Here is a 27,899-nt window from a genome sequence, read left to right as displayed (position 1 = left end):
CCAGCAGGAGACCCCCATAGCCTCCACACATCCAGCAGGAGACCCCCATAACCTCCGCACATCCAGCAGGAGACCCCAATAGCCTCCCCACATCCAGCAGGAGACCCCCATAGCCTCCATACATCCAGCAGGAGACCCCCATAGCCTCCCCACATCCAGCAGGACACCCCCATAGCCTCCATACATCCAGCAGGAGACCCCCATAGCCTCCGCATGTCCAGCAGGAGACCCGCATAGCCTCCCCACCTCCAGCAGGAGACCCCCATAGCCTCCATACATCCAGCAGGAGACCCCCATAGCCTCCACACGTCCAGCAGGAGACCCCCATAGCCTCCGCACATCCAGCAGGAGACCCCCATAGCCTCCCCACATCCAGCAGGAGACCCCCATATCCTCTGCATGTCCAGCAGGAGACTCCCATAGCCTCTGCACGTCCAGCAGGAGACTCCCATAGACTTCTCACGTCCAGCAGGAGACCCTCATAGCCTCCACACGTCCAGCAGGAGACCCCCATAGCCTCAATGCATTGAGCAAGATACCGCATAACCTCCCCATGTACAGCAGTAGAACCCCATAAACTCCTCATGTCCAGCAGGAGACCCCCATAGCCTCCCAACATCCAGTAGGAGACTCCTATAGCCTCCCCACGTCCAGCAGGAGACCCCATAGCCTCTGCACGTCCAGCAGCAGACCCCCATAGACTCCCCACGTCCAGCAGGAGACCTCCATAGCCTCCACCCCTCCAGCAGGAGACCCCCTTAGCATCCGCATGTCCAGCAAGAGACCCCGATAGCCTCCCCATGTCCAGCAGAAGACCCCCATAGCATTCGCACGTCTAGCAGGAGACCCCCATAGCCTTCCCCGGTCCAGCAGGAGACCCTCAAAGCCTCCCCACGTCCAGCAGGAGACCCCCATAGCCTCCCCACGTCCAGCAGGAAACCCCCATAGCCTCTGCACGTCCAGCAGGAAACCCCCATAGCCTCCCCATGTCCAGCAAGAGACCCCCATAACCACTCCACATCCAGCAGGAGACCCTCATAGCCTCAACGCATCGAGCAGGAGACCCCCATGGCCTCCCTACGTCCAGCAGGAGACCCCCATAGCCTCCGCACGTCCTGCAGGAGACCCCCATAGCCTCTGCACGTCCAGCAGGAGACCCCCATAGCCTCCGCACGTCCAGCAGGAGACCCCCATAGCCTCCGCATGTCCAGCAGGAGACCCTCATAGCCTCCGCATGTCCAGCAGGAGACCGCCATAGCCTCCTCACGTCCAGCAGGAGACCCCTATAGCCACTGCATGTCCAGCAGGAGACCCCCATAGCCTCTGCATGTCCATCAGGAGACCCCCATAGCCTCCGCACATCCAGCAGGAGACCCCCATAGCCTCCCCACGTCCAGCAGGAGACCCCCATTGCCTCCCCACGTCCAGCAGGAGACCTCCATACAGAGGCGTACATAGGAATCATGGGGCCCCATAGCAGAAGCGCTAAATGGAGCCCCTCCAAAAAAGTGAAAATTGTCGGGGGTCAAGGAAGAGCATATGTCATAACTTTCCAGCCTTTACACAGTAATTTTTCTCCTGCTGAAGTCCTAGATTCCTCTTTTATTTCCCTATAAGGTATGATGCCAACAACAGTGCCCCCCCCTAAACACAGTATGTTACCCCCATGGTGAATTCCTCCACATGCACAGTATAATGACTCTACCGTACCCCACCTCAACTCTCAAGGCAAAGTATGGTGACTCCAACACAGTATGATCCCCCAACTGTGACCCCCACACAGCCCTCCATGTAGTATAATGGCCCCACACCTCTCCACACAGTATAATGCACTCGCCATGGTACTCCACACAGTATAATGCACTCGCCATGGTCCTCCACACAGTATAATGCACTCGCCATGGTCCTCCACACAGTATAATGCACTCCCTATGGTCCTCCACGCAGTATAATGCACTCCCAATGGTCCTCCACACAGTATAATGCACTCCCTATGGTCCTCCACACAGTATAATGCACTCCCTATGGTCCTCCACACAGTATAAGACATTCTTCATACAGAATACTGGCCCCCATATAGTCCTCTCCATACAGTATACTGGCCTGCATATAGTCCTCCATACAGTGTACTGGCCCCCATATAGTCCTCCATACAGTATACCGGCCTCCTTATAGTCCTCTATAGAGAATACTGGCCTCATATAGTCCTCCACACAGTGTATGGGTCCCAATATAGCCCTCCATACAGTGTATTGGCCCCCATATAGTCCTCCATACAGTATACTGGCCCCCATATAGTCCTCCATACAGAATACTGGCCCCCATAGAGAATACTGGCCCCCATATAGTCCTCCATACAGTGTACTGGCCCCCATATAGTCCCATATAGTCCTCAATACAGTATACTGGCCCTCATATAGTCCTCCACACAGTGTATGGGCCCCCATATAGTCCTCCCTACAGAATACTGGCCCCCATATAGTCCTCCCTACAGAATACTGGCCCCCATATAGTCATCCATACAGTATACTGCCCCTCATATAGTCCTCCACACAGTGTATGGGCCCCCATATAGTCCTCCATACAGAATACTGGCCCCCATATAGTCCTCCATACAGTGTACGAGCCCTTATATAGTGTATGGGCCCCAGGCCTCCATATATTAAAAAAAAAAAAAAATGACATACTCACCTCACCTGCTGCCGCTGCTCTGCTCCGGACTCCTCAGCGTCGCTGTTTTCCCGCTCTGCACTGTGACTGCTCAGCAGAGGGTGTGGTGGAAAGACGTCATCCCACCCTCTAACCTGAGACGTCACAGCACAGGACGCGGAAGACACCGGAGCTGCGGAGGCACGGGGAGAGGTAAGTATTGTGCCGGGGCCCTGAGCGGAGCGGGGCCCCCTGCCTGCTCAGGGACCTGGCACTTGCCCGGGTGCTAACGCCGGGCCTGGGAGCGGAGCCTGTTGCAAGGGCCCCGCTGCGGGGCATACACGGTGCAGGCGACTGTTATGGGCCCCCCCCCCGGCTCACGGGCCCCATAGCAGTGGCGTGGCCTGCCGCCATTGGCGGTACGCCACTGCCTCCATAGCCTCCCCACTTTTAGCAGGAGACCCCCCATAGCCATGATGAAATGACGCATACCTCTATTTCTGGCACCACACTCCTCCTCCATCCCCGTCCTCCTCCCGGTCTGGATGTGTTCTTCTGTCTGCGGCCACATTGTGCAGGTACAGTGCGCTTGCGCAGTCTATAGAGGCTTCGGAAAGAAGGACCCATCCCTGGTTATATTATAGATAATGGTGGGATAGAAGTTTCTTTCCTCCAATATAAAACACGATGAGTCCCCAGAGTTATTGTATCTGCAGAGAGGAGCAAATGTCACATACAATGGCGGCCTCCTCCATTGTGACCTTTCTCATCTCAAAATTTTCCTTTTTGTTTCTTTTCCTCTTTGTAGGCTGAAGAAAGATCTCAATATGGAGATTTGGCTTTTATTAAAGACCTGGCCGAAAAAGTCCTGTGTGTACTGGAGCGTCCGGCTCGCTCATTGGAACGCCTGGTAAGGAGCCGTCATCTTCTCTAGCACACGTCTGATTTGTACAGTTACAATTGGCTGCATCTGTAAATGCAGGTTTAGTCCTTCCTGATTTATCTATGTGATGATTTAGTGTAAGGTTCCACATGTTAATTATATATATTATATCTATCAGGAAACAGCAGAAGGCGACACCAAAGACGAGCAAAATCTAATCCCGGGACTGAACAGCGATCTGACTACAGGTAAGCCGATCACCCGACCCCCTACAAGAAATATCCAGATATTATAGAGAACAGGGAATAATCTTACATTTACTCTGTATATTCTGTGTAATGGGAACCTGTCAGCACATTTTTGCATATTGTGGAATGACTGTACTGGCCATTTCTCTGTAATAATTTTTTGCAGAAATCCAATGTCTCAGTCAAGGGAAATCTAATGTAGAAGCCGTATACAAATCAGCATGGAAGTGCACTGGGGGCGTGGAAGAAGAAATCCATACTGTGACACGCCCCCAGTGCACTTCCAGGATAATCTGCATATGGCTCCTACGCTTCAGCTCTCTTACCATCACTCACATGTACAGCGAGGGTGGGGGGGTCCTCATTCATGTGATGATTGGGGGAGTCCTTCATCATTTCCATTACGTTTATTCATGGATGCTCCGTACGTTCTCATATTTAGAATCCCTATATAATAAGTATTATTCCCATTTACAGACATCTTGTCATGTCTGAGTTATATTGTTGTAATATATATGTAGGATTAATATCGTCTAATACATTTTATTTCTTCATAATTTTTTCACTCTTTTAGAAACAACTGTGTTGGCGGATGCTGACAGTAGAATCTGTGAGATCCCGGAGATCCAAGAATCTGACGGTGTAAGTATCATGGAGAGAGATGTCGGTGTATCACCAGATTATGGGGTGTGAATGACACCTCCAGTATTGTCCCCCATATAACCATGGGATGTCTCTATTCTAAGAGGAGATGACAGAAGGGAGACGTTTTTGCATCTGGAGCTTTTTTCCAGCAGCTTCTATATCTTTATATAATTTCTTATTCTTTTATAGAGCGTGATCAAATCATTGACCCCGTCAAGACAGCCGCATAAGAGCGACTATGGGACATCCAAACTGATCAGCAGTGGAAGTTTTGGGTGAGTTTTCTGTTGGCATATTCCACATTTCTCAAGGTTCCCAATGACAATGCTCCAGACTCTGTGCTCTTCCCTTCAGTGTTATCATAGGGAAATTATATGATCTGTAGGAAAACAAACTATTAAGGAAAGGGATTAAAATAGAATAATATATTACACCTGCCTGTCCTAGACCCTCATCTGTTCTTACACTGCCACCCCCATCAGAGCTTCCCCCTCCTCCGCACCGGTCTGTTCTTTTCGGAATCCATTAGCGAACTGATAACAGTAACTGGCAACACATGGTCAAGTGAGGGGGTGATACGAAATTTCATCAATGACATCTGCACCCCCCAACCTCCACCATGACCATGTGAGTCTACTCCCTGGTCTCAGCAATAAAGACTGGCACAGAGGACAAGTGGCTATAATGGGTTTCATTTTTTGTAGCTCCTTCGCTCCCCTCCATTTATTATGTTGTTATGTCTTGGGGTATGCGGGAGCATAATTAACGTCATGTTATGGCAATTGGAGCACTTTTAATTTGGGCCAACTTTTATTTGCACTGAATCGTATCTACTGGTCTAATGTAGTGAATCTGCCCAAGAATAATTTCAGTAGATTCTCTCATCTGTAATGTGACCTGGGTGAGGGCTCCGGCGGACGTGGCATTGTGGACACCTCCCATAGGTGATCTATGTAGTGATCTTTTATCAAATTCTAGACATGGATTTCCAGTGACGGACAGACTTCTAGCATTAAACATTAGTACAAAACATTATATAATGACTTCTATAGATGTTCTTGTAGTAAAGATTCATTCTAACCATTGATTCTCTTTCTCTCCAGTGCCGTCTACTTAGCGCACCATAAAGACTCACACCAGATCTTTGCTTTGAAGAAAATGTTCAAGCGAAACCTGAACACTCCAAAAAGAGTGGCATTGGCCTTTCTGGAGAGGGACATCCTAACATTCGCAGATTGTCCCTTCGTGGTCTCCATGCTCTGCTCCTTTCCAACAAAATCTCACCTGTGTATGGTCATGGAGTATGTAGGAGGTAGGACATGTATATTGTAGTATATTCAGCCCATGTCTGCTTACATCTTATCACTGCTCTTATAATTAGGATAATTAGGACAGTTACATCCTCACAGTGCGTTTACTGTAGGTTTTCTATTACCAAGATGCCTGGAAATTCATTGATCTGTGTGCAGCAGTGCTATGGTGCCAGTGAGTCAGATCGGGCCTGGCACCGCTCGGCACTGGGCCCCATTCCACCACCTGTCATCACAATTTCAGTGGTATTCACATTGTCAGAATATGAATACCGATGAAAACAATGGTGGATCAGGGAGCCAAAGGTTCCTAAATCCACCATTCAGCCTCCGCAGATGGGTCCGAGACTCCGTGTACTGCAGGTTCTTCGATGTCGCCACAATATTGCATCTGTAGTGTGGAGTCTCAGTACTTACACTGCACAGGTGGGGCTGGTGGGGGCCATAACACTGAGTGATGGGGCAGGTGGAGACCATATGCTGAGTAGTAGGGCTGGTTGGGGCCATAATACTGAGTGGTGAGGCTGGTGAGGGCGATAATTCTAAATGGTGAGGCTGGTGGGGGCCATAACACTAAGTAGTGGTGGGGGCCATAATACTGAGAGGTAGGGCTGGTGGGGGCTATAGTACTGAATGGTGGGGCTGGTGGGTGCCTTACTACTAAGTGGTGGGGCTGGTGGGGGCCATAACACTGAGTGGTGGGGCTAATAAGGGCCATAATTCTGAGTAGTGGGGTTGGTGAGAGCGATAATACTGAGTGTTGATACTGGTGGGGGCCATAATACTGAGAGGTGGGGCTGGTGGAGGTGGTAGTACTGAGTGGTGGGTGCCTTACTACTAAGTGGTGGGGCTGGTAGGGGCCGTAACAATGAGTGGTGGGGCTGGTGAGGGCCATAATACTGAGTGTTGAGGCTGGTGGGGGCCATAATACTGAGTAGTGGGGCTATTGTGTGCCTTACTACTAAGTGGAGGGACTGTTGGGGGCAATAACACTGAGTGGTGGGGCTGCTGAGGGCCATAATACTGAGTGGTGGGGCTGGTGAGAGCAATTATACTTAGTTGTTGGGCTGGTGGGGGTATAATACTGAGTTGCGAGATTGGTGGAAGCCATAATACTGAGAATTGAGGGTTGTGGGTACCATAATACTGAATGGTGTGCCGTGTGAGGGGCTATAGGGGACTGTGAATGCCGCTATATTGAGTTGGTGACTGTACATGCCCCTACACCCCCTGGGGGTCCTCATATTGAATGGTGTGCAGTGGGGGTCCTTATTCTGTGTGGGGATCCTAATTCTGTTTGATTGGCTTTGGGGGCCATCATACTGAGTAGGCAGTGGTGGAGACCATTATATTGTCTGAGGGGCTATGGGGGCCATTATATTAAGTAGGGGGGGCTGTGGGCGCCATTATACTGAGTAGGGGGCTGTGACTGGCCTCATACTGAGTGGGGACATTATAGACAGGTGCTACATTATATCTGTAAGGTGAAACTGGATTAAGATTTCACTGTGGGGATATCTAACTCAGTCTGTGGGTGGGGGCATTTTTGGGAGCATCATATGCTAAAATGGCTATAAAAGGTGTATTGCTGTTGAGAACATCGATTGACTTCAGTAAGGGTTTTTTTTGAAGGGGCGTGCAGTTAGAACCTTTGCTATGGGGCCCTGAGATTTCTCTGTCCGCCACAGTCTGTGTGATCTCCCTGTAAGTCCGCACTGAGCATGTCAGTATCTCCAGCTGTAGACGAGATGTGACATCACTTTATGTTATTAGTTACATGGAGGACATTTCTCCATCGATTCAGACTAATATTATGTGCACTATACATTATATCTGTTTATATTCTCTCCTATCCCAATGTCTCCGCTCACTTCCCATTATACATCATGGTGATCTGCTGTGTAAACCACACACCGGTCATATTTCCTTTCTTCTATAGGTGGCGACTGTGAGACCCTCCTAAGCACCAGGGGTCCTCTATCTGTCCCCTTGGCCTGCTTATACTTTGGAGAAGCGGTTCTTGCTGTGGAATACCTCCATAGCTACGGTGTGGTGCACAGAGACCTGAAGCCGGATAAGTAAGTGCCCCTCGTAGTATAATAAAGGGGGGAAGTTATCATTTATTATCATACGGTCTGTGAGGCTAAAACCATCTTCTCTTCCACAGCCTCCTGATTACATCTGCTGGACACATAAAAGTTACCGATTTTGGGATTTCAAAAGTTGGTGTCATGATACCAAAAACCAACACCTACAAGGAATTAGCGGAGGACATCACCAGGGAGTTCCTGGACCGTGAGGTGGGTAACACTTACAGGAATTTAGCTTGTTCTTTACAAATCTCCAAGGACCAAAGCAAAGAAAGACCTTAAATATAACTTTTAATAGATACAGTTAAAAGCACCCATATCAATATATAAAGACAAAATCCATAAAATGTGGCGGCAGCAGTATTCTCCGATCGGGGTGTATTTATCTCCCGCGTCTGTCCAGACTCATTGTGGCTATCTCCTAATATGATCCCCTGATGAACCCCAAATTAGGAGGGGGAGAAACGTGTTGGGACAATTTACAGATAGGTCCTCTGGTTACTGCTGACTAAAATGCTTTTTTGGCAACTTTTTTTGTAATTCGCACACTGGATAATGCTCTGTCCCAACATTTGGACGTGTCCTGTGTAGATCAGTCCTGACTATAGATTAGCCAGGGGGATTTTGAGGTTGTCTATATGTACCGTCTGTCCTAGACTATTATCTTCATGCTCAATGTCATTATATAGGTGACTTGTTACTACTTTGGACATATTTATGTTCCTATGTTTACCGTTAATTGAGCACACGTGCTTTTATAATATTGTTCTTGTTGCCCGTAATTGCCAGCACTAATGTACTTTATGTATCTATAATAGGCTTCTGAATGATGGTTTATATATCATACTGAATTGTGTATAGATTGGTGCATTTGATATCCTATCTGTACTAGTGGAACTACATTATATCAGCTTCCCTGTTTCCATATAATTGATACATTGAATATTGCCTTTTTTTCATTCAGCATGTTAGCAGCGACATGACTGTCTGCCTTTCATCATTATCTGTATATGTGTATGTCTGTCTAGGGGTGGATAGGGTCATGGAGGGAGTGCCGATGTGGAGGGGGGCGCCAAACCGATTAGCTAGGGTGTCAACCTCCACTGGCATGCGGGATCTCAGCCCATTTGGGATCTCTAGGGCAAGCCTGCATGTCAATTATCCTACGTTTATCCCACTACCCATATATTGTACATTTTATGCATTTTGTCTTCATATATTGATATAGGTGCTTTTAAATGTAGCTATTAAAGATTATATTTTAAGGGGTTTTCTTTGTTTTGCTTTGGTATTTGGTTAACTAATATACCCCATCTGTTCACCTTGCCTTTGGCATATGTTTTTTTTTCTTTACAAATCTCATCACACTATTGTGTCTTCTCTACATTCTTCATTTCTAGAGAACGTTTCCATTGATATTTTATCTTTTGTCATTGTGTTTTTATGGCGAGAACGTGTTATAATAACCATTTTATCATTTTCATCTTTATCTTCTGTTGTTTTCCAGTTATGTGGCACCCCATATTACATCGCCCCAGAGGTCATCCTCAAAGAAGGCTATGGAAGACCTGTTGACTGGTGGTCAATGGGGATAATCCTACATAAATTTCTCACGGGATCTGTACCATTTGATGGAGATTCTGTAGCTGAGCTTTATGACAGGATTGTCATTGGTAAGTGGAATGATCCGACCATTGCTTTGATCAGTTACATTGGTTTAGGTGTTTACTTTGCTTTAGCTTACAGTCCAGTAAAGAGATTTTATTTTCTGTATAACAGGTGACATAATTTGGGATTGTAATTCCGCTCCTACTCCCAATGCACAGAACCTGATTACTGAGCTGCTCAGAACAAATCCTGCAGATAGACTTGGGACAGGTAAGAGATATAATACTATTCATATTAGTATTAATATTCACCTATCACACTTATCACTCATGTCCTTGAGGATCAACACTTCTCTATCAGATTGTCCATTTCTAGTTCTCCACACTATGACTTTCAGTCTTCTTCCTTCATGTTGGCTCAGTTATGTCATTAATTCAGATTAAGTTAAACTGTTCAGATGTGAAGCAATCTCTGACAATGTCCACATCACTTTTGTTTTGTTCTTTTTCCAGGAGGATCACTTGAGATCAAGAGTCATCCATTCCTGAGTGACTTAGATTTTAACAACCTTCTAAGTCAGAAGCCAGAGTACATTCCTCAGCTTGCCTCAGATGTGGACAACAGCTTATTTATCGGTAAGTAGAAGAAGACATCATCTAGACTAAGCGGCTGTTTGTCTTGTCTTCCATAAAATGTAATAATCAGTACCCACTAATATTGTGATAAATGACGCCTGTTTTATACTAACAACCTCTAATAATACTTCATTACTTTTGTAGATCACTCTGAAATAGACCATTCGGTCTCAGAGGATGAGGAGGGTACAAGTGAGAACAATGAGAACCTTGACTTCCAAAATTTTACATCATCTTCTGAAAGGCTTTCTAAAGTAAGTACCGTATGTGATCAATAAATCCAAAATATGTGAAACAAAAAAGACCTCTAAAAGTAAAAAAAAGTATTTCATATCTTGTTTTTGTCCATGTTTAGCTCTGTACCATCACTACCAGAACGATGAATGATGAGGACCAGAAGTCTCCTCCAGAGTGTACGCCAGCAACCAATACAAATATCTCAGAAATGTGAGTAGATTATGGGGTCATTAATGGGAGTTCCAGGCTGATATATATGCACAACATATAATATAGGACATAAATACCATAATATCAAATTCAGCCTCAATGATTAGCGGTCATTGTGCTTTTGGCTTCAGAAACCGTTGGTGATAATAGCCCATAATTGCAGCCATTCACGCGTATTAGAGCTGCCCATACTGTAGGAGAGATGTAGTATTACATGCCAGCCATTATTGCTAGTTGTTTTTCGCTCTGATCCATAGAAGGTAGATTGGAGCATAAAACCTTCCTCACTATGACTGTCATATGTCCTATTAGGCCCTCTAGTCGGTGTTCTTCTAGTGAGACCACCCCTTTTATTCTGCATTGACTTGTGATTTACATGTTTTTCTTAAATCATAGAATGGGAGAGTTGGAAGTTACCTCCTGGGTCTTCTGGTCCGACCCCCTGATTCTTCCTGACAGGCAGAAAGAATCGTTTTCTGAATCTGATAGCGACAATGCTATAAACAGCTTGCCCTCCTCGTCCCCATCATCAGGTATGTATATACAGCATCAAAAGGTGAATCATAGAATGGTAGAGTTGGAAGGGACCTCCTGGGTCATCTGGTCCAACCCCCTGCTCAAAGCAGGATTCACTAGATCATCTCAGACAGATGTCTGTCCAGCCTCTGTTTGAAGACTTCCATTGAAGGGGAACTCACCACCTCTCGTGGCAGCCTGTTCCACTCATTAATCACCCTAACTGTCAAAAAGTTTTTTCTAATAAGAATCTGTGTCTCCTCCCATTTAGTTTCATCCCATTGCTTCTAGTCTTTCCTTGTGCAAATGAGAATAAAGATGATCCTTCTACAATGTGACAGCCCTTGACATATTTGTAGACAGCTATTAAGTCTCCTCTCAGTCTTCTTTTTTGCAAGCTAAACATTCCCAAATCCTGCAACCGTTCCTCATAGGACATGGTTTGCAGACCAGTCACCATTCTGGTCGCTCTTCTCTGAACTTGCTCCAGTTTGTCTATGTCTTTTTTAAAATGTGGTGCCCAAAACTGTACACAGTATTCCAGATGAGGTCTGACCAAAGAGGAGTAAAGACCGATAATGACTTCACGTGATCTAGACTGTATGCTTCTGTTAATACATCCCAGAATTGTATTTGCCTTTTTTGCTGCTGCATCACACTGTTGACTCATGTTCAGTCTATGATCTATTAGTATACCTAAGTCTTTTTCACATGTACTGTTGCTTAGCTCTATTCCTCCCATTCTGTATATGCTTTTTTCATTTTTATTGCCCAGATGTAGTACTTTGCATTTTTCCCTGTTAAAAACCATTCTGTTGGTTGCTGCCCACTGCTCCAGTTTATTTAGGTCTTTTTGAATCCTCTCTCTCTCTTCTCTAGTATTAGCTATCCCTCCTAGCTTTGTGTCATCAGCAAATTTAATCAGTTTACCCTCAATTCCTTCAAGGCTCAAATATTTGTTTTTTCTGTATTAGGTCTCCTATGTTGTCCAGGTTTCATGGATCCCAATTATATTTTCCATGGGCCCATACTGTATTTCTAGTTCCTTAATTTTATCCAGGAATTGTTTTCATGGATTCTGTAAAATACGTTTTAGCATCCAGGAACTCACTTCAATATAAGAAGACATCGTCTCCTATAGTAGAATATCGCTCATTAGTGATGCACCACGTGGCGGCACACAGGGCGCTTACTGCTCCATATCAGTGATACATCTAATGCCCCTCAGATTAGGTCATGAACGGTATATAGGACTTATTCTGCCCTATAATAATGCAATGCCAGATTATCAGGACTATAGGGGACAGGACTAGAACAATTCTTCTATATACAGTACACAAAGCAGATCCTATAAGAATATTTACTGAGTTTTTTTTACTTTCTGATCAGAATTTACAACTGAAGAGGAAAGAAAATCTGAAATGAATCTGAGTATAGACCAACAAAACTCAGAAAATGGGAAAAAGGGGAAAAAGAGACGAGGTAAGTGTGAGAATCATCTCCATGTTGTGTGATGTTAGTGATGAGAATAAGTCATGGGGAGCAGATGTCATCTGTCAGTGATGGGATTGTCACATGTATGATGGCTGACAATGACCCCGGACATCTGTGTGAATAAGATTCCTCTGCTGTCCGGCCGGCCACACTGACCGCACAGTAGCATCATGTAATATGGAGTCCCATCACTTACATTGTATGTATTTCTCTTCTCTTAGGTTCCATCTTCCGCCGGATCTTATCATCCTGCCGGCGTGGACTATCCAGGGCAGCTCGTGCATTTGCATGCTGTCGCTGTTGCCCAAGTGTCATCTAAAAGACGGAAAAGCTCCGCATCTAGCGGAGTACAGCCGATCCACCATCACTGCTGGACCTGTAAAGAAGGACCTTCACCATCTACCTGTGGCCTTCTAACTGTAACACCTCTACCCGAACTTGTTTCGGTAATGCCTCTGTCACCAGGCTCCGCTCTATCCATACTGCTCGCCTGACTTGGCTTTTTTTACTGATCACCTGGTATCTGATCCGGATTTCTTCCTGACTATGATTTTGTCTACTGATTCTGTCCCTGATTTTGTTCATCCCTTATCCTTCTACCCTATCCCTAATAAAAAAAAAAAACAACTTCTATATTTATTGAGATTTTCTTATATCTATCAAACTTCACTCTGCATTCTGCTAAGCGATAAAAAATACATATTATCACTTCTGCTTTTAAAAGAATTTTAATTATATATATATATATATATATATATATATATATATATATATATAGAGAGAGAGAGAGAGAGAGAGAGAGAGAGAGAGAGAGAGAGAGAGAGAGAGAGAGAGAGAGAGAGAGAGAGAGAGAGAGAGAGAGAGAGAGAGAGAGAGAGAGAGAGAGAGAGAGAGAGAGAGAGAGAGAGAGAGAGAGAGAGAGAGAGAGAGATCAGGGCTGGAATGGGATGAAAAATGAAAAAGCACGCCTGTCACACAAACCCCACCAGCCCACATACCAAATCACCGCCCCCCTCATCCCATTGAGGCACAATGAAAAGTTCAGCACACTTTGCTTTCTTGTTCATGCCCCTCACCACTCCATTATAGGGGATGTTTATTAAGCCACGTGTGAATGGAGCTGCAATGCGAATGATCGACTACCGCTCCATTCACCCAGAGCTCTTCAGATCCCTGGTTCTCGGAAACAGTGGGGGTCCCGGCTGTTGGACCCCCAGCAATCAGAAAATTATTCCATATCCCAATGATAGAGGACAATTTCCAACCTTCAGATAACCCCTTTAAACAAGTTGTTCAGGATTAATTTTTATTTAACCATAGGATTGTAGACATAGAAAATAATAAACCCATCAGTACTGACCCTCCCCAAAGCCAATGCCACCTCTTCTTCAGCAGAACAGGAGAAGTGGCACTGTGCAGAGTATATATACAGAATAATACAGATACTGAGAATGACACCCAGTATACAGGACAAGAGAAGTGGCACTGTGCAGTGTATATATACAGAATAATACAGATACTGAGAATGACACCCAGTATACAGGACAAGAGAAGTGGTACTGTGCAGTGTATATATACAGAATAATACAGATACTGAGAATTACACCCAGTATACAGGACAAGAGAAGTGGTACTGTGCAGTGTATATATACAGAATAATACAGATACTGAGAATTACACCCAGTATACAGGACAAGAGAAGTGGTACTGTGCAGTGTATATATACAGAATAATACAGATAGTGAGAATTACACCCAGTATACAGGACAAGAGAAGTGGTACTGTGCAGTGTATATATACAGAATAATACAGATACTGAGAATTACACCCAGTATACAGGACAAGAGAAGTGGTACTGTGCAGTGTATATATACAGAATAATACAGATACTGAGAATTACACCCAGTATACAGGACAAGAGAACTGGTACTGTGCAGTGTATATATACAGAATAATACAGATACTGAGAATGACACCCAGTGTAATATACAGAATAATAGAGATACTGAGAATTACACCCAGTATACAGGACAAGAGAAGTGGCACTGTGCAGTGTATATATACAGAATAATACAGATACTGAGCATTACACCCAGTGTAATATACAGAATAATAGAGATACTGAGAATTACACCCAGTATACAGGACAAGAGAAGTGGTACTGTGCAGTGTATATATACAGAATAATACAGATTGTGAGAATTACACCCAGTATACAGGACAAGACAAGTGGTACTGTGCAGAGTATATATACAGAATAATACAGATACTGAGAATGACACCCAGTATACAGGACAAGAGAAGTGGTACTGTGCAGTGTATATATACAGAATAATACAGATACTGAGAATGACACCCAGTATACAGGACAGGAGAAGTGGTACTGTGCAGAGTATATATACAGAATAATACAGATAGAGAGAATTACACCCAGTATACAGGACAAGAGAAGTGGTACTGTGCAGAGTATATATACAGAATAATACAGATACTGAGAATGACACCCAGTATACAGGACAAGAGAAGTGGTACTGTGCAGAGTATATATACAGAATAATACAGATACTGAGAATGACACCCAGTATACAGGACAAGAGAAGTGGTACTGTGCAGTGTATATATACAGAATAATACAGATTGTGAGAATTACACCCAGTATACAGGACAAGAGAAGTGGCACTGTGCAGTGTATATATACAGAATAATACAGATACTGAGAATTAGACCCAGTGTAATATACAGAATAATACAGATACTGAGAATGACACCCAGTATACAGGGCAGGAGAAGTGGTACTGTGCAGTGTATATATACAGAATAATACAGATACTGAGAATTACACCCAGTATACAGGATAGGAGAAGTGGTACTGTGCAGTGTATATGACGCGCCCCCTGGGCCAGTGTTGTTTGGGGGATACCCGGAGCCGGATCAGATGGGGGTTATAGTCTCCGAGTGGCTGTGACCCGGTCCGTGCCCAGGGTGTCAAGCTCAGTGTGTGGCAGTCCTTATGATGTTACTAGATGTTCTTTTGTGTCGACTACGCCACCCGTTGAATTGCGGTCAATATGGCCGCCGCTGCAGCAGGGTCCGCTGAGGCTGGTGATGTATGTGCAGCTCAGGTAGTATAACCCCCAACGGGAGGGGTATAGCCTCAGGGGGTCAGTTGCAGAGGATGGGGGTTGTGGTGGTGCAGCGAGGATGGAAATGAGACTCAGAGTCGGGCTGTGCAGTTCAGGGTTTGTTTACTTACTGCAGTTGTTCCGGTCACTCCGGCCTTAAGTGACCACCCGAGCCGTGCTGCGTCCACCAGGTCCTGGACTCGGCCAACCCCCAGGTGATTCTGGAGCGTGGTCCTGAGCTCCCTTTCTGTCCTGTCCTCTTCTCTGGCCTTCCCCACCAGGGATCCACCTATGTCCGGCTCCCTCGGGCCTCTTGGTGGTAAACCCTTGTCTCTGGGTTCCCTGACCCTATTCCTGGTCTGCCTTCCGGGTGGATTTAGTGGGTGATCGTGGCAGATCAGTCCTGCCCACGACCTCCGGTTCCTGGCTAAGGTGTGCTGTAGCCTCTGCCAGCTTGGGATCCGGTACCCTGTTGCCAACTCTTCACCCTCTGGTCTAATTTGGGCTCTTGGAGTTCCTTCTTTCTCCCCCTCTGGGTCTTTCTTTCTCCTCTCTCTCTCTCTTGGCCTTGGAGCTGCTCTTCTCCTCTGCTCTCTTCCTCTACAAAGACTGACGTCTCACAGACTGACCTCACTCTGCAAAAGACCCTGTCCTAAGATGGTGCCCACCTTATATACTCCCTCTATGTGTGAGCTCAGGTGACCAGCACCCAATGAGCTCCTAGCTTTACCCAGGCTGCTCCCCCTATCTGCCCCTACACTACTGGGATGTTCCACCCCCCTCCCACTCCAGCCAGGAACAGACACTGTTGTACCTGCACATTTCTCTAGTGGGAGTACCATCGGTCTGTTCCCCGGAAATGGGATGTGTGTAGTGCATGCAGCCTACTGAGCTCAGTTCCACACTCCATCCTTACCCGGGAGTGGAATATCACACCTCTGGGTTGAGGTGCAATACCCCTGTAGCAGCCGAATCCTCAGGGTGCTACATTCCCCCCTGGTAAATCACAGCACGTCCTCGGGCTGTAAGATATAAACATCCACAAACATACATTTTTTTTTTCATAAAACATAAACATATAAAACATCATATATTATCAGCATAAACTTTTCATATAAAACTTATCATAAATAACACTCTTGTTCCTCCGGCCACGGTGCAACTTGTGACCGGGTAAAGTGCGACAGTCTCTTGAAGAAACACGGTTTCCTATAAAACCGGTAGGGGGCGCTTTAGGAAGCGCAACTATATACAAAGGGAATATGGCCGCTCTCAGTCCTCGGCCAGGTATTAGGAACTAGGGACACACGGGGTTAACAGTTCACTCTTGGCTGGTCCCAACGGGGAACATATTTTAAATAAGTAACAGTTCTTGGTACCCCGACGGGCAACTTTATACAGTCTCTCTCTACCGTACTTCAACGACGGCGTCCTCCTGCTCTTTCTTGTTGGTTGGTTTCAGTTTCAGACCCGTCCGGATCCTCTTGCTCCTCCTCACACCGCAGCTCCTCCTCCGTCAGGCGATGCACATGGAGGGCGTAGGGTCCTTTGGCACACTTGTGCCCGGTGAAGGTGACCTCGTCCCCTATGTACAGGTCACGACCTCTGTGTCCCTCCGGCAGATGGCTTTCTACGTCTCTGCGGGTTACAAAGACGTCGCCGGGGGTCTGATGGTCTCTGATAAAGCCCCATCCGTGCTGCATGTTGAATTTTATCACAGTCCCGGTGGAAGGGGGACCATGAGCTGCACGGGGATTCCTCCTGGTCCGGCTCTTCTGCTCCGCGCTCCTTATCTGCGCTTGCTGTTCCCGGACCCGCCTCTCTCTCCGCTCCCTCTCGAAGACCTCGAGCTGCTGCCGGCAGCACTCTGCACGCTCCGCTGCGGCCGCCCGAGTCTCCTGAGTGAACCCCATGAGGTCTTCTCCGGTGGGGTCCCACTCGAACTGTGCCTCCTCCAGCGGGGGCGAGGTCCTCTTTACGGGCTTCGGAGCCGGAATCAGGGGCTCGCACATGGGCCTTGCTCTCTGGAGTTCCAGCTGAATGTACTCCTGGGGCCATATGAAGGGCTGCCCATCCGGGCACGTATGCTGGGCGAATAGATCTTCACCCAGGTGCGGCACTCGAGATGTTGAGGGCGCGTTAATGGTAGCTGCGCCCGGGTCGACCAGGCCTTGCGACCAGGCTTGGGGCACCCTAAAGGCAAAGGGCACCGTAAGAACGGCGGCGCCCGTGGTTACTCGGCCCTGCGGCCAGGCCGGTGGCTCCGCGGAGGTAGGGGGCGCTGTTGGTATTGCGGCGCCCGGAGGTACTAGGCCTTGCGACGAGGCCGATGGTATTTCCTGTTTGGTCGCGCTCAAGGTCGAGGCGTGTGACGTAACAGGGGTCGCGGCCGCGGTTTCCGGTTGAGGCCTAGTCGGCGGCGGTGACGATGCAGCGACGGGCACGGCAGGGGGAATTTCGGGCTCTGCGACGGGGAGCTGGGGCAGGCACGCGGTTTCCCGGCTCGGGGTAGAGACGTCCCCTTTACCTGCCTCCGTCCGTTCAGCTCCCTTCTCGGCGCCGTCTCCTGCCTTCATTCCTCCTGCGCCATCCTCAGAGGCGGTCTGTCTCCTCGTCTCGGGCGGCGTGCTCCGCTGACGGGTTTCGGTCTGCTGGGCCATCTCTCGGCTCCACTCCGCCAACGTCTCTCGCTGCACCCGGGCCATCCTCCGTGCGAGGCCCTCCAGCGCGGTCTGTGCACACTCCCGGTCTCGGGGGAGCTGTGCCAGGATCTCCAGCAGGCCTTCTGGAGTGGCGACCTGCAACAGGCTCCTGACCACTGGGTCGGTGCTGCCTGACTCTCCCTCCATCTCCGGGTAGGCTCTCTCTGGACTCTCTTCCAGACGTCTTGTCTCCGGGTGCGCTCTCTCCAGACTGCTCCAGGCGACACCCATCTTTGCTCTCTTGTTCTGTCTCCGCCCACATCGAGGGTGGTCCCGGGGCAACTTCAGTTCCAGGGGCAGTTCTCTCACGCTGATGGACACTTCCAGCATCACAGTCTCTGTTGGTGGGCGCGGTTTCCGCTTTTGGCGCCATTCTTCGACCTGGCCCACGATGGGAGGTGGCCTCTTGCCACCCTCTGGCACGCCCATAATGGCGTCCGCTCCCCCAGGGCGGGAAATCTTTGGAAATGGCGGGAATCGTCTCCCAGTGGCGGGAAACTCCATGGATGGCGGGAAAAAGCTGCAAATGGCGGACAACCGGCGGGAAACGACCTGTGATGGGGTCCGATGGCGGGGACCCTCTGGAACCGGCAGGAGACTTCTTTTTAAGGTAACGATGAACTTTTCTTCAGGCACGCAGTACCCGGTTGTTGCGGGCACGTAATCCTGCCGACTACGCCAAAGTTGACGCGCCCCCTGGGCCAGTGTTGTTTGGGGGATACCCGGAGCCGGATCAGATGGGGGTTGTAGTCTCCGAGTGGCTGTGACCCGGTCCGTGCCCAGGGTGTCAAGCTCAGTGTGTGGCAGTCCTTATGATGTTACTAGATGTTCTTTTGTGTCGACTACGCCACCCGTTGAATTGCGGTCAATATGGCCGCCGCTGCAGCAGGGTCCGCTGAGGCTGGTGATGTATGTGCAGCTCAGGTAGTATAACCCCCAACGGGAGGGGTATAGCCTCAGGGGGTCAGTTGCAGAGGATGGGGGTTGTGGTGGTGCAGCGAGGATGGAAATGAGACTCAGAGTCGGGCTGTGCAGTTCAGGGTTTGTTTACTTACTGCAGTTGTTCCGGTCACTCCGGCCTTAAGTGACCACCCGAGCCGTGCTGCGTCCACCAGGTCCTGGACTCGGCCAACCCCCAGGTGATTCTGGAGCGTGGTCCTGAGCTCCCTTTCTGTCCTGTCCTCTTCTCTGGCCTTCCCCACCAGGGATCCACCTATGTCCGGCTCCCTCGGGCCTCTTGGTGGTAAACCCTTGTCTCTGGGTTCCCTGACCCTATTCCTGGTCTGCCTTCCGGGTGGATTTAGTGGGTGATCGTGGCAGATCAGTCCTGCCCACGAGCTCCGGTTCCTGGCTAAGGTGTGCTGTAGCCTCTGCCAGCTTGGGATCCGGTACCCTGTTGCCAACTCTTCACCCTCTGGTCTAATTTGGGCTCTTGGAGTTCCTTCTTTCTCCCCCTCTGGGTCTTTCTTTCTCCTCTCTCTCTCTCTTGGCCTTGGAGCTGCTCTTCTCCTCTGCTCTCTTCCTCTACAAAGACTGACGTCTCACAGACTGACCTCACTCTGCAAAAGACCCTGTCCTAAGATGGTGCCCACCTTATATACTCCCTCTATGTGTGAGCTCAGGTGACCAGCACCCAATGAGCTCCTAGCTTTACCCAGGCTGCTCCCCCTATCTGCCCCTACACTACTGGGATGTTCCACCCCCCTCCCACTCCAGCCAGGAACAGACACTGTTGTACCTGCACATTTCTCTAGTGGGAGTACCATCGGTCTGTTCCCCGGAAATGGGATGTGTGTAGTGCATGCAGCCTACTGAGCTCAGTTCCACACTCCATCCTTACCCGGGAGTGGAATATCACACCTCTGGGTTGAGGTGCAATACCCCTGTAGCAGCCGAATCCTCAGGGTGCTACATATATATACAGAATAATACAGATACTGAGAATGACACCCAATATAATATACAGAATAATACAGATACTGAGAATTACACCCAGTATACAGGACAAGAGAAGTGGTACTGTGCAGTGTATATATACAGAATAATACAGATACTGAGAATTACACCCAGTATACAGGGCAGGAGAAGTGGTACTGTGCAGTGTATATATACAGAATAATACAGATAGTGAGAATGACACCCAGTATACAGGGCAGGAGAAGTGGTACTGTGCAGTGTATATATACAGAATAATACAGATAGTGAGAATGACACCCAGTATACAGGGCAGGAGAAGTGGTACTGTGCAGTGTATATATACAGAATAATACAGATACTGAGAATGACACCCAGTATACAGGACAGGAGAAGTGGCACTGTGCAGTGTATATATACAGAATAATACAGATACTGAGCATTACACCCAGTGTAATATACAGAATAATACAGATAGTGAGAATGACACCCAGTATACAGGGCAGGAGAAGTGGCACTGTGCAGTGTATATATACAGAATAATACAGATACTGAGCATTACACCCAGTGTAATATACAGAATAATAGAGATACTGAGAATTACACCCAGTATACAGGACAAGAGAAGTGGTACTGTGCAGTGTATATATACAGAATAATACAGATAGTGAGAATTACACCCAGTATACAGGACAAGAGAAGTGGCACTGTGCAGTGTATATATACAGAATAATACAGATACTGAGAATTACACCCAGTGTAATATACAGAATAATACAGATACTGAGAATTACACTCAGTATACAGGACAAGAGAAGTGGTACTGTGCAGTGTATATATACAGAATAATACAGATACTGAGAATGACACCCAGTATACAGGACAAGAGAAGTGGCACTGTGCAGTGTATATATACAGAATAATACAGATACTGAGAATTACACCCAGTGTAATATACAGAATAATACAGATACTGAGAATTACACCCAGTATACAGGACAAGAGAAGTGGTACTGTGCAGTGTATATATACAGAATAATACAGATACTGAGAATTACACCCAGTATACAGGGCAGGAGAAGTGGTACTGTGCAGTGTATATATACAGAATAATACAGATAGTGAGAATGACACCCAGTATACAGGGCAGGAGAAGTGGTACTGTGCAGTGTATATATACAGAATAATACAGATAGTGAGAATGACACCCAGTATACAGGGCAGGAGAAGTGGTACTGTGCAGTGTATATATACAGAATAATACAGATACTGAGAATGACACCCAGTATACAGGACAGGAGAAGTGGCACTGTGCAGTGTATATATACAGAATAATACAGATACTGAGCATTACACCCAGTGTAATATACAGAATAATACAGATAGTGAGAATGACACCCAGTATACAGGGCAGGAGAAGTGGCACTGTGCAGTGTATATATACAGAATAATACAGATACTGAGCATTACACCCAGTGTAATATACAGAATAATAGAGATACTGAGAATTACACCCAGTATACAGGACAAGAGAAGTGGTACTGTGCAGTGTATATATACAGAATAATACAGATAGTGAGAATTACACCCAGTATACAGGACAAGAGAAGTGGCACTGTGCAGTGTATATATACAGAATAATACAGATACTGAGAATTACACCCAGTATACAGGACAAGAGAAGTGGTACTGTGCAGCGTATATATACACAGAATAATACAGATACTGAGAATGACACCCAGTATACAGGACAAGAGAAGTGGTACTGTGCAGTGTATATATACAGAATAATACAGATACTGAGAATTACACCCAGTATACAGGACAAGAGAAGTGGTACTGTGCAGTGTATATATACAGAATAATACAGATACTGAGAATTACATCCACTATACAGGACAAGAGAAGTGGTACTGTGCAGTGTATATATACAGAATAATACAGATACTGAGAATGACACCCAGTATAATATACAGAATAATACAGATTGTAAGGCAGCGCTAGTCATCATACTGGGGGTTACTCGCTTCGCTGCGTCAATCAATGCACACGTGCAATGTCTTTACGTTTTTCTCACAATGTTGCAGTTTATTACATCATAAGCCACAGTTCACCAGGTCCAACTCCGTGGCACGCCGACACACATATCTACAACATTCATGAGACAAGTGGCACACAGGCCCACTTGCTCCAGGTTACAGCCTACGGCAAGGTAATAAATTATCAATGACCATAACACAGTCCATGTAACAAAGTGTATTACCTTTGCCGGGTTTAGTTGCTGCAGTCCATTTTAATCCGCCACCACTGTGGCTTTGTGGCTTCCCAGGTAGGGGTCTCCAGCCGTCGTTCCCTCAAAGGCCACTGACATCCACACAGGATCCAGGCTCTGCCTTTCAGGACTCTTCCTCAATAATCCGCCACCACTGTGGCTTTGCGGCTTCCCAGGTAGGGGTCTCCAGCCGTCGTTCCCTCAAAGGCCACTGACATCCACACAGGATCCAGGCTCGACCTTTCAGGTACCAGGCTTCACTCCAAAGCCGCTGCCTTCCAAGGCCACTAGCATCCGCACAGGATCCAGTCTTTGCCTTTCAGGCTGCCAGGCTTCACTCGGCCTCACTAGGCCTCTCATAAACGGTGTCCCACACACACGGAGCACAGGCCTCACGCCTCACACCGAACACACCTGTCTCCAATTACCGGGGTTTATATATCCTGTGCACACATACACCCATACTGACAGGACCTTGCTGATGTCACAGTCATGTGATCAGTCAGCTGTGTGTATAGGTCCTGTGTGCTGTCCCAGTCATGTGTACAGACCTTTACTGTGCATACAGGACCTGTGTGATGTCACAGTCATGTGACCAGTCAGTTAAAGGGGAAGGTACATGGTCAGGTAAAACACATCCTGGACCATTTACAGTAATGCTAGCAAGCTGCTGCATTACAAGATACTGAGAATTACACCCAGTATACAGGACAAGAGAAGTGGTACTGTGCAGTGTATATATACAGAATAATACAGATACTGAGAATGACACCCAGTATACAGGACAAGAGAAGTGGCACTGTGCAGTGTATATATACAGAATAATACAGATACTGAGAATTACACCCAGTATACAGGACAAGAGAAGTAGTACTGTGCAGAGTATATATACAGAATAATACAGATACTGAGAATGACACCCAGTATACAGGACAAGAGAAGTGGCACTGTGCAGTGTATATATACAGAACAATACAGATACTGAGAATGACACCCAGTATACAGGACAAGAGAAGTGGCACTGTGCAGTGTATATATACAGAATAATACAGATACTGAGAATTACACCCAGTATACAGGACAAGAGAAGTAGTACTGTGCAGAGTATATATACAGAATAATACAGATACTGAGAATGACACCCAGTAGACAGGACAAGAAAAGTGGTACTGTGCAGTGTATATATACAGAATAATACAGATACAGAGAATTACACCCAGCATACAGGACAAGAGAAGTAGTACTGTGCAGAGTATATATACAGAATAATACAGATACTGAGAATGACACCCAGTATACAGGACAAGAGAAGTGGCACTGTGCAGTGTATATATACAGAATAATACAGATACTGAGAATGACACCCAGTATACAGGACAGGAGAAGTAGTACTGTGCAGAGTATATATACAGAATAATACAGATACTGAGAATTACACCCAGTATACAGGACAGGAGAAGTGGTACTGTGCAGTGTATATATACAGAATAATACAGATACTGAGAATGACACCCAGTATACAGGACAGGAGAAGTGGTACTGTGCAGTGTATATGACGCACCCCCTGGGCCATATTCTTTAGGGGAATACCCGGAGCCGGATCAGATGGGGGTTGTAGTCTCCGAGTGGCTGTGACCCGGTCCGTGCCCAGGGTGTCAAGCTCAGAGTATGTGGCAGTCCTACAGATGTTATAAAGTTCTTTATGTCGACTACGCCACCCGTTGTATTGCGGTCACTACGGCCGCCGCTGCAGCAGGGTCCGCTGAGGCTGATGGTGTTGGTGCAGCTTTTGATAGTATAACCCCCAACGGGTGGGGTATAGCCTCAGGGGGTCAGGTGCAGAGGATGGGGGTTGTGGTGGTGCAGCATAGATGGTAATTAAAGACAGAGTCGGGTTGTGCAGTTTAGGGTATTTACTTACTGCTGATGTTCCGGTCACTCCAGCTTCAAGTGACCACCCGAGCCGTGCTGCGTCCACCAGGTCCTGGATTCAGCCAACCCCCAAGCAAGTCCGGAGCGTGACCCTGAGCCCTCCTTCCTGTCCTGTCTTCTGGCCGTCCCCACCAGGGATCCACCTAGGTCCAGCTCCCTCGGGCCTTCTGTTGGGAGACCCTTGGCCTTGGGTTCCCTGACCCTACACGTGGTTTGCCTTCAGGGTGGATGTGGTGGGTGGCCGTGGCAGATCCTGCCCACGGCCTCCGGTCTCTGGCTAGGGTGTGCTTTAGCCCCCACCAGTTTGGGATCCGGTACCCAGTTGCCAACTCTTCACCCGGTGATGGACTTTGGGTTCTCAGAGTCCTTTTCTTTCACCCCCTCTGGGTCTTTCTTCCTTTCTCCTCTCTCTCTCTCTGGGGCTGCTCTGCTCCTCTTCCTCTGACTTCTCACAGACTGACCCTGATCTTAGATGGTGCCCACCTTAAATACTCCCTCTATGTGTGAGCTCAGGTGACCAGCACCCAATGAGCTCCTAACCTTACCCAGGCTGCTCCCCCTATCTGCCCCTACACTACTGGGATGTACCACCCCCCTCCCACTCCAGCCAGGAACAGACACGGTCGTACCTGCACATTTCTAAGTGGGAGTACCGTTGGTCTGTTCCTCGGAAATGGGATGTGTGTAGTGCATGCAGCTCTCTGGGCTCAGTTTCACACTCCATCCTTACCCGGGAGTGGAATACCACACCTCTGGCTTGAGGTGTAATACCCCTGTAGCAGCCGAATCCTCAGGGTGCTACATTCCCCCCTGGTAAATCACAGCACGTCCTCGGGCTGTAAGATATAAAACAACACCAAACATACATTTTTGCATAAACAACATAATAAAACATATAAAACAACATATATTAGCAGCATCATAAAACTTTTCATATAAAACATTCTTGTAGTCGTTTCTTGCTTCTAACTCCTCCTCCGGACACTGTGCAACGTGTGCCCGGGAAAAGTGCAACAGTTTCTCTTAGAAAAAATGGTTTTCCTATAAAACCCGTAGGGGGCGCTTTAGGAAGCGCAACTATATACAAGGGGTAGTAGGGCCGCTCTCAGTCCTCGGCCAGCTAATGGGAATAGGGATGACCGCTCTCAGTCCTCGGTCAGTGGGATTAAGGGAAATACGGGTAACAGTTCAATTCTCTGGTCCCAACGGGGACTATATTAGCAACAGTTCACTGTGCCCCGACGGGCAACTATATACAGCTTGTACTCTGCTGTACTTAACGACGGCATCCTCCTGCTCTTTCTTTGTGGTTACCTTTAGCTTCAGACCCGTCCGGGTCCTCTTGTTCTTCCTCCTCACACCGCAGCTCTTCCTCCGTCAGGCGATGCACATGGAGGGCGTAGGGTCCTTTGGCACACTTGTGCCGGGTAAAGGTGACCTCGTCCCCGATGTAAAGGTCACGACCTCTGTGTCCCTCCGGTAGGTGGGACTCAACGTCTCTCCTGGTCACGAAGACGTCGCCTGGGGTGCGGTGGTCTCGGATGAAGCCCCACCCATGCTGCATGTTAAACTTGATCACAGTCCCGGTGGTGCGGGGACTATGCGCTGCACGGGGGTCTCTCCTGGCCCGGCTCTTCTGCTCCGCGCTCCTTATCTGGGCTTGTTGTTCCCGGACCCGCCTCTCTCTCCGCTCCCTCTCAAAGACCTCGAGCTGCTGGCGGCAGCACTCTGCACGCTCCGCTGCGGCTGCCCGAGTCTCTTGAGTGAACCCCATGAGATCTTCTCCGGTGGGGTCCCACTCAAACTGCGCTTCTGCTAGCGGGGGCGAGATCCTCTTAACGGGCTTTGGAGCCGGGATCAGGGGTTCATCTAGGGGTCTCTCTTTCCGGAGTCGGGGATGGTGAAACTCCGGTGGCCATATGAAGGGCTGCCCATCCGGGCACGTATGTTGGGCGAACAGGTCCTCACCCAGGTGCGGTACTTTAGGTTTTATGGGCGCGGTGGTGGTGGCGGCGCCCGGGTTGCCCAGGCCTTGCGGCCAGGCCTGGGGCACCTGGAAAGTGAAGGGCACCGTAAGGACGGCGGCGCCCTGGGCTACTTGGCCCTGTGACCAGGCCGGTGGCTCCGCGGAGGTAGGGGGCGCTGTTGGTATTGCGGCGCCCGGGGGTACTAGGCCTTGCGACCAGGCTGGTGGTACTTCCTGCTTGGTCACGCTCGGGGTCGAGGCGTGTGACGTCACAGGGGTCGCGGCTGCGGCTTCCGGTTGAGGCCTAGTCTGTGGCGGTGACGTTGCGGTTACGGGCACGGCAGGGGGTACTTCGGGCTCTGCGACGGGGAGCTGGGGCAGGCACGCGGTTTCCCGGCTTGGGGTAGAGACGTCCCCTTTACCTGCCTCCTTTCGTTCGGCTCCCTTCTCGGCGCCGTCTCCGGCCTTCAGTCCTCCTGCGCCATCCTCAGAGGCGGTCTGTCTCCTCGTCTTGGGTGGCGTGCTCCGCTGACGGGTCTCGGTCTGCTGGGCCATCTCACGGCTCCACTCCGCCAACGTCTCTCGCTGCACCCGGGCCATCCTCCGTGCGAGGCCCTCCAGAGCGGTCTGCGCACACTCCCGGTCTCGGGGGAGCTGTGCTAGGACCTCCACTAGGCCTAGTGGGGTCGTTGCTTCTAGCAGGCTCCTGACCAACGGGTCGGTGCTGCTCTGCTCTCCTTCTGCTGTTTCCAGCAGGCTCCTGGCCAGCGGGCCGGTGCTGCTCTGCTCTTCTCCCATCTCCGGGTAAGCTTCTTCTGGACTCAGCTCTAGGCTTCTTGTCTCCGGGTGCGCTCTCTCCAGACTGCTCCAGGCGACACCCATCTTTGCTCTCTTCTTCTCAGTCCTCCCACTTCGAGGGCGGTCCCGGGGCCACTTGGTGATTGTCAGCTCCAGGGGCAGTTCTTTCATGCTGACAGACACCTCTAGCATCACAGTCTCTGTTGGTGGGGGCGGTTTCCACTTTTGGCGCCATTTTCGGTCCTGGCCCACGATGGGAGGTGGCCTCTTGCCACCCTCTGGCACGCCCATAATGGCGTCCGCTCTTCCAAGGCGGGAAACCTTTGGAAATGGCGGGAATCGTCTCCCAGTGGCGGGAAACTCTGCAGATGGCGGGAAAAAGCTGTTAATGGCGGACAACCGGCGGGAATCGACCTGTGATGGAGTCCGATGGCGGGGACCCTCCGGAACCGGCAGGAGACTTCTTTTTGAGGTAAACTCGTTCTTTTCTTCAGGCACGCAGTACCCGGTTGTTGTGGGCACGTAATCCTGCCGACTACGCCAAAGTTGACGCACCCCCTGGGCCATATTCTTTAGGGGAATACCCGGAGCCAGATCAGATGGGGGTTGTAGTCTCCGAGTGGCTGTGACCCGGTCCGTGCCCAGGGTGTCAAGCTCAGAGTATGTGG

At 48.5% G+C, this 27,899-nt stretch overlaps 1 protein-coding gene across 1 annotated transcript in view; it reads left to right on the top strand.

Moving 5' to 3' along the window:
• Nucleotides 1-3,710: 3,710 nt before the first annotated feature.
• LOC141213683 (microtubule-associated serine/threonine-protein kinase 3-like) overlaps nucleotides 3,711-27,899 on the top strand; it is a gene marked incomplete at its 5' end in the record, with an annotated part of 60,887 nt that continues 36,698 nt past the window's right edge. The window contains 12 exons of the mRNA XM_073665284.1: nucleotides 3,711-3,780; nucleotides 4,355-4,422; nucleotides 4,615-4,700; nucleotides 5,529-5,737; nucleotides 7,675-7,813; nucleotides 7,903-8,035; nucleotides 9,333-9,498; nucleotides 9,605-9,703; nucleotides 9,946-10,068; nucleotides 10,213-10,322; nucleotides 10,424-10,515; nucleotides 10,912-11,048. Coding sequence (XP_073521385.1) covers nucleotides 3,711-3,780; nucleotides 4,355-4,422; nucleotides 4,615-4,700; nucleotides 5,529-5,737; nucleotides 7,675-7,813; nucleotides 7,903-8,035; nucleotides 9,333-9,498; nucleotides 9,605-9,703; nucleotides 9,946-10,068; nucleotides 10,213-10,322; nucleotides 10,424-10,515; nucleotides 10,912-11,048 — 1,432 coding nt within the window. The remainder of the gene's footprint in view (nucleotides 3,781-4,354; nucleotides 4,423-4,614; nucleotides 4,701-5,528; nucleotides 5,738-7,674; nucleotides 7,814-7,902; nucleotides 8,036-9,332; nucleotides 9,499-9,604; nucleotides 9,704-9,945; nucleotides 10,069-10,212; nucleotides 10,323-10,423; nucleotides 10,516-10,911; nucleotides 11,049-27,899) is intronic.

Source organism: Phyllobates terribilis, unplaced genomic scaffold (genome assembly GCF_046119375.1).
Source record: "Phyllobates terribilis strain yellow unplaced genomic scaffold, ASM4611937v1 Scaffold_207__1_contigs__length_3498100, whole genome shotgun sequence".
Lineage (NCBI taxonomy): Eukaryota > Metazoa > Chordata > Amphibia > Anura > Dendrobatidae > Phyllobates > Phyllobates terribilis.
Note: the sequence above shows the minus strand (reverse complement) of the source record. Positions and strands in the feature narration are given on the sequence as shown.